Source organism: Corylus avellana, chromosome 6, assembly GCF_965113065.1.
Source record: "Corylus avellana chromosome 6, dhCorAvel1.hap1.2, whole genome shotgun sequence".
Lineage (NCBI taxonomy): Eukaryota > Viridiplantae > Streptophyta > Magnoliopsida > Fagales > Betulaceae > Corylus > Corylus avellana.
Genome location: NC_142495.1, coordinates 1,738,024 through 1,745,347, shown reverse-complemented (window position 1 = coordinate 1,745,347; position 7,324 = coordinate 1,738,024). Strand labels below are relative to the sequence as shown.

The 7,324-nt window shown below is 41.9% G+C and overlaps 1 protein-coding gene across 1 annotated transcript; it reads left to right on the top strand.

Moving 5' to 3' along the window:
- The first annotated feature begins 303 nt into the window (after nt 1–303).
- On the top strand, nt 304–7,111 carry LOC148584768 (COP9 signalosome complex subunit 1-like). Its single transcript, XM_088517454.1, has 6 exons — nt 304–845; nt 2,107–2,427; nt 5,550–5,666; nt 5,797–5,882; nt 6,172–6,406; nt 6,685–7,111. Exons 1-6 carry the CDS (start codon nt 456–458, stop codon nt 6,856–6,858), a joined length of 1,323 nt encoding a protein of 440 aa, XP_088373580.1. The 5' UTR covers nt 304–455; the 3' UTR covers nt 6,859–7,111.
- The last annotated feature ends 213 nt before the right edge of the window (nt 7,112–7,324 follow it).

The following is a 7,324-nucleotide window of genomic DNA, read 5'->3' as shown; positions in this document are numbered from 1 at the left end:
GATGAAGAAGAAAGGGGGCTACAAAACTTGCTTTTGAAAACGTCAAACCTGCTGCAGAAGAAAGGGGGCTGCAAAATAATCCTGTGTTTTTAATCCTATTCTATAAGATGAGTTTAGCTTACGTGTCAAAAATGTATTGGGGCTACAAAATGGGTCTTTTACGCCAAGACCGAATAGCAAGGGCTCTCGTTCCATAATGTGATAATAAAAATTACCATGGATGAAATAAAAACTCATGAGACAACAAAACGACAACGTTCAGTATATCGAGCAACTCGTATAACATCCCGCACGTGCCGGATTCATCTCCTTCCGCTCACGCTGGACAGAAAGAGCAAAAGAACAAAGACGGCGAGCGACTGAGAGAGAGAGCACTTAATACTCCCAACCTTTTGCAGAAAAAACCCTAACTCTTACCCTAACCCTAATTCCTAAACCCATCAGTCACGCCCGGCATGGAACCTGAGGACGAGATCCACGCAAACGGCGGCGTGGAAGACGAGGAGGGGAGCATGAGCCGGAGCAGCAGGCCGATCATAAGCAGCGGCGAGCAGTTGGACGTGGAGGCCTACGCGAGCCTTTACCAGGGTCGCACGAAGATCATGCGGCTCCTCTTCATCGCGGACCACTGTGAGGACCACCCGGCAATGCGCGTGGAGGCTCTGCGCATGGCCTACGACGAGATCAAGAAGGGCGAGAACACCCAGCTCTTCCGCGAGGTCGTCCAGAAGATCGACGGCAAGCTCGGGCCCGACTATGGGATGGACTCCGCCTGGTGCGACATGGTCGACCGCAGGGCGGAGCTGAAGAAGGAGAAGCTTGAGAACGAGCTTAATGCCTATAGGGTATGTAATTCCCTTCTTTTATGTGTTAGTCCTCATATTGAATTGTATGAATACGAATTTGTTTGTGTATGGATGTGCTATAAGTGGAGATATTGTTCTCTATGTGTATGTGTAAACAGGGAATTTTTATTGGGGTTTAGATAAAGCTCGAGTAAAACTTGTATGTACAGGGTTTTAATAGGATTGACTTTTGAATGGGTTTTATTTATTTTTAATCACAATTTAGCTTATGGTATATTTGATTTCATGTTCTACCGGTTTTTCCCTGCATATGTTTCTTAGTGATAGGTGTATAGAAAATGAAGTGATATGAGGTTTTCATCTTATATTAGTGAAGGATGTGGTATCGTTGTAAGGTATTTTCTGGTATAGTTGAAGTGCGGTTGTATGGAAACATGTAGTCCTGTTGTATTTGTTTTTCGTAGTGTACATGTGGTTACTCATTTTTGTAAAGTGCTTGTTAAATGCTGAGTGGAAGTGCCTTTAGGTCAGAATAAGGTAATTTTTAAAAGCTGCAATTTCAATGCATATGAGTATGGTCTTTTTCTTTATATATATATATGAACCGATCAATATATATATATATATATATATATGAAACAGTCTAAAAATTTAAACATTGTTGGTCTGGTAATCTTTATGGTATGCATTCCATAGGGGTGTGGTCTTACTTTGTGCTTTACTTGTTGCCAATAAGTTAAACAATGTGAGATGATTTTATCTGAACCTTAGATTTTCATCTATTCAAACTTTAGAAAGAAAAACCATAAGCACCCAATAAGCTCTGGATATACAAATGTTTGGCTCAGTTGAACTATGCGTATTAAGAACCTTGTTTGTGGCTTTCCTTCATTTGAGATGGCCTCTTTGAAGCTTGCTGATGTGCTCGCCTCTCGTGGCCACCAAGCTTGCCGCCAGAGAGAAGAGAGAGGGAGAAGGGGCTGAGAGAGAGAGAGAGAGAGAGAGAGAGAGAGAGCATGCGAATAAAAAAAATGTTTGGAGAAGGTTGGTACTGTAGCTCCTTTTTATTTTAGCATAAGGATGCATAATTAGGTGTGGGGTAGTTTTGGGGGGTTCTATGTAAATTTTAGATAGAATGCAAGGATGCATAGGCGGATGTGAATGCTCTTACCCATGGACTAGTCTTTCTGTTTTGTTCAAACATCATAATCTAAGATCAATTTGCTGCTCATTTCTTCTATTGTCCCAAAGTATACCTTTCCCTGACCTCTCATTCCTCCTTCATTTACTTTCTTTGCAGACAAATTTGATCAAAGAAAGCATAAGAATGGGATACAATGATTTTGGAGATTTTTATTATGCTCATGGTGCACTTGGGGATGCTTTTAAAAATTATGTCCGCACTCGTGATTATTGCACTACTTCGAAACATATCATCCATATGTGTATGAGTGCAATTCTGGTCAGCATTGAGATGGGTCAATTCACTCATGTGACAAGCTATGTCAGTAAAGCAGAACAATCACCGGAAGCCCTTGACCCAATTACAGCTGCAAGACTACGTTGTGCTGCAGGATTGGCTCACTTGGAGGCTAAGAAATACAAGCTCGCTGCCCGTAAGGTTTGTTGGCTCATTTACTGTTTCACTATTAAATTTAAATGGTGCGTGTTTTGACTTGTAGCTTTGTGCTTTAATAAAGATCTTACTAATTTTGAAAACTGTGCTGTATGTATTTTAGTAAGTAGGCGTGCTGTAGTTGTTATAGTTAATGTTGACATCGTCTGCTATTATAAATATCATGCATTACTTGACTTCTTGAAACTCTCTGTTAGAGAAGGAAAGAGGAATTTCACCTTGGTGCATGTTTGGTAAAGTGTTTTGGGTTTTGTGTTTTGAAAATGCAAAAATTGAGAAGTGTTTTCAGTAGGGGGCAACATTTTAAAAGTGGTCTGTGGGATCCACAGAAGAAACTTCGTTTGGTAAAGTTTTTAAAAAGCAAAAATCTGATAATTGTCTTCAAAAAATTAAAAAAAACAAAAGCAAAAAATCCAGGGTAGCCACATGGCCACCCCCTCTCTTTTGCTGGGATGACTATTTTTTTAACAAAACATAAAATCTTTTATTTATTTATTTTATTTTCTCAAGTAACAAGTTAGCCTTAATGCTTGAAAAAATAAGTAACAAACAATGCTATATAAATCCAGGAAAGCTTCCTCAAGGGCCATCTCTCCACACCACACATCATGTCACGGGGCTAATTTTTCACCTTCGAATCAGCCACGTGATGGCCCTAAGCAACGCACCACCCAGTGCCTTAGGCAGCCAACACACCCTCACTAAACGAGGTTAGTGGAAAGCCAAGCACCGCACAAGCACAACACACTTTCTTTTACGGGAGCAACTCCTCCCAACCCTTACAATTCACTCAACGAATCTGTACAAGGACGGACTAGGGTCTACAGCAGCTTTGGAGCCCTTAGTCTCAACACAAACTCAGCCAAACGGCTTACAAGAGATACATGAATGACCCAGCCACCAAGGCTTTACAAGACAACAATGAGACTCTCACACAACCCATTGTTTCTCTCTACAAAGTCACTCAGCACTCACCCAAGTGTGTGGCCCTCTTCCACAACACTTGTCTGTTACAAGCAACCAGAATCTCCTATCTAGCAGCAAGCAACTTCGGCCTCCAGCAGCACTTCGGCAGTCTCCAGCACTCATAAGCCTTCTCTGCCCTAAGCACTCCTTCAGCTCACTTTGAGCTCTCAAGCTTCAGCCAAGCTTTCTCTCTTAGCTTCAGCTACTCAACCAAGCAGCCATGCCTTGCTTAAATAAGCCCCAGCATGGTTCTCAGCTCATGGCAGTGGGCTGCCACCTGGCTCTAGCCCACTGCAGCTACCAATGGGCATGCTGCCTCTCTTCAGCATGCCCTGCACCAGCCAACCACGTGTTGCAGGCCCCCTTGGCCCATTTGAATTTAGCCAACACCTTCAGCTTGTGCACTGCCATAAGGCAGCCAATATGTAGCCATCAGGAGGAAGAGCTTTGCTGCAGTGGGCTGCCACCTGGCTCCAGCCCACAGCCTGTTGCAGCTTGGTAATTTTCAGCAAGCAACCTGCCACCTGGACCAACTCCTTGGTCCATTTGAATTCAGCCAACGCCCTTGCTTGGCTTGCTGCCACAAGGCAGCTCATTTGTTGCAGTGGGCTGCCACCTGGCTCCAGCCTACTGCCTGTTGCAGTATGGTAATTTCAAGCAAGCAACCTGCCCCCTGGACCATGCTCCTTGGTCCATTTGAATTCAGCCAACGCCCTTGGTTAGCTTGCTGGCACAAGGCAGCCCTTGCAGCTCTCCTGCAAGCCCCAACTGCTCTATTGAAGCCCAACAAGCTTCCTGCCACTTGTCCAAGTCCTGCAGGCATGGCAGAGCACCACTCTGCCCCCTGTTGCAGGCAATCATCAGCCATGGGGCTTGGCCAGCGCCCCACACAATTCCACTGCTACACTCATGGTCTTTTAGCCTTCCAACTCCACTGCAAGGCAATCATAGAGCCCTGGCACAACAGGTCTTCTTGAACAAGGTAAGGCACCATGTGGCTGATCCAGCAAGCCATACCATGCTCAACAACACCATCACTTGGGCAGGGCAGTGCCACCACGTGGCCACTGCCTGCAGGCATTCATCCAGCATTGCTCAAAGGCATCTTGGGCGCCATGTGGCCCCTCTCAGCAGCATACTGCACCATGGTCCAGACAGACAAGCATACAAGGGCCTGGGCCTCGCCCAGCCCACTCATACAAGCGATCCCAGCAATCCATGCGCCCCACAGCAGCTTTTGGGCCAACAGCAACAAACCCAAGCGCCTTGACAGTGCATTGGCCACCCCCTTTGATCCTTTGCAGCCAGCTTTAGCCTTCTCCAAGCAGCATCCTCAACCTAGGCATGCCCCCTCATGCCTTGGCATAGTGGCCAGCAGGGGTGCAAAGCACTCATGCCCCTGCTGCCACGCCACAGCCACATTAGGGCCGTGACACATCATCCCATAATATGATCTTGGAACCATCTCTCAACTCAAATCTGGTATGGCTAGAAAACATCCTCCAACCCTTCCTAATATTCTTCCATAATCCCGCCCCATATGGCATTGTCGTCATCCAGACCTTTATGTTTGAAAAACTGCACTTATAGCTTGCTTACATGTGTGAATGCTTCATCATCCCCCTAAAAATTGTGAACTTTTCAATGGTGCATAAAAAGTGGCATTTTGTTGATTCTTTCTTCACTCGTATTCTTTCTTTTAGTTTAAGAGTTGAAAAAACTTTGTTGATAGGAGAAACTGTTTCTGTTTTAGTGCTATTTAGTCTACCTTGGAATTTCCGTTAACTTCTTGTCCTAGATTAAGGATATTCATTTTTTCACTACATGAACCTGTTTTGGATCATATGATAAAAAAGAATTAAGTGGATGGGGGTAGGTCTGGGTTCTAATCATGCCAATAGGGTTAAAAAAGGGCAAAAAGAAAAAACAAGAAAAATGTTGTTCATTCTTTTGCTTGAACTCAATTGCTCAGTCCTTTATGTGCCTTTCTGCTTTCTATCATTTTTGTGCGACTTGAAAATATGTATTCAAAATGATATTGAGGTTGCGTCTAATCATTGTAATTTATACTTACAAAAAGATCATAAAAATCTTTCATTTTATCTTGAATGTGGCATTTATTATCTTTTGTATGTTTGCAGTTCTTGGAAACAGGTCCTGAATTGGGAAGTCACTACAATGACGTCATTGCACCTCAAGATGTTGCAACATATGGCGGACTTTGTGCACTTGCAAGTTTTGACAGGACAGAACTGAAGGTATCTACTCTGTTTCTTCTTTTCTTTTCTTTTTTTAATTATTTATTTATTTATTTTTTGCCATTGTTATTGTTTTCAAGTGACATAATGAAAGTCCAACTATTTCTGATTCAATGCTTTCTTCTGGCAGAACAAAGTTATAGACAACGTGCACTTCCGGAATTTTTTAGAGTTAGTACCTGAAGTAAGGGAGCTTATTAATGATTTCTACTCGAGGTAACTTGATATGTTTGAACATGGGGCATGTGGCACTATGCTATATATGGGATATATTGTATGAAGGATTAGAATGAAATATATATATAGATTGCAGACTTAGAAGATTGGTTTTTGCATGTTAATAAAATTTGCTACACGTAATTTTTGTTTCCTAGAGTTGCAATGGTTGAAAGTTCAATTATCAACCCACCTCATACTGGACTATCTTCTTTTTATTTTGTTTTTTTTTTTTTTTTGGGGGGGGGGGGGGGGCTCGTCTAACAGAATTATTTCCCTTTTATTGCAGCCATTATGCCTCATGCCTGGATTACCTGGGAAATCTCAAAGCAAATCTGCTGCTTGACATCCATTTGCATGACCATGTTGAGACACTATATGATCAAATCCGTAACAAAGCCCTCATCCAGTATACACACCCATTTGTCTCTGTTGATATGCGAATGATGGCTAATGCCTTCAAAACAAGCATTGCAGGGCTAGAGAAGGAACTTGAAGCTTTGATTACAGACAATCAAATACAGGTTTTGTTTGGATTATCTTACTTGACCCTGGTTGTAACTAATGACAAACAGCTGAAAATTGAAAAAGTTCTATACTTGGTGATCTGGCTTACCTGTTCTCACAGTTTTTGACCTGAAATAAGTACAGTATTTATATATGAAGAGTAATTAAAACTCCCCAAGTGGCATCAAACTACTTAAAAGAATTCGATCCTGGATGCTGTGAAACCTATTCAAATTCAACCCTTAAACATCAGATATTGTATCCTGTACTAATCAAATGTATCATGTCCATGCAGGCTCGGATTGATTCACACAACAAAATTCTGTATGCACGTCATGCCGATCAAAGAAATGCAACTTTCCAGCGAGTTTTACAGACTGGCAATGAATTTGATCGTGATGTTAGGTCAATGCTGCTGAGAGCAGACCTTATTAAGCATGAATACAATCATAGGGCGAGGAAACTCTGAATTTCAATTTCAGCAGGAAGAAATTGTAGTATGACCAAGCTTTTTCTCTCATTTTTTTCTCATGCAATTGAGCTTGGTCCTTTGGCATGGCGAAGTGGGTTGGTTCTAAACGCCTAGAACAAGATGCTGTCTGTGGATGTGGTGGTGGTTTGCATTTTCAGGATACAAATGTCTGCAGCAATTAACTTAATATAAATGGTTACTATTTTGTACATGTTCGGATTTATATAATCAGTTGTTGTTTAATTCTTCATTTTTACTTGGTTTCTTTTTCTTTCCTTTTGGTTGGAATGTCTCTTTCAATTTTTTATTTTATTTTTATTTTTTTTAAATTATTTTAGAAAACCCTTAATGTGATCTGATTGGATGCACAAATGTATGCAGATATCTGTCTTGGAATTTCTTGTTTTTAATAATATAGCAATTTTCCCATGTCAGTTCTTTCAAGGCCCTTCCTTAGTGCAGT

What these genes read in the sequence shown, in the direction of transcription:
- LOC148584768 (XM_088517454.1), top strand. Translation starts at nt 456, where the DNA reads ATGGAACCTGAGGACGAGATCCACGCAAACGGCGGCGTGGAAGACGAG. An exon ending in ACGAGCTTAATGCCTATAGG is followed by an intron (nt 846 to 2,106) that starts GTATGTAATTCC and finishes CTTTCTTTGCAG; the next exon opens with ACAAATTTGATCAAAGAAAG. An exon ending in TTACAGACAATCAAATACAG is followed by an intron (nt 6,407 to 6,684) that starts GTTTTGTTTGGA and finishes ATGTCCATGCAG; the next exon opens with GCTCGGATTGATTCACACAA.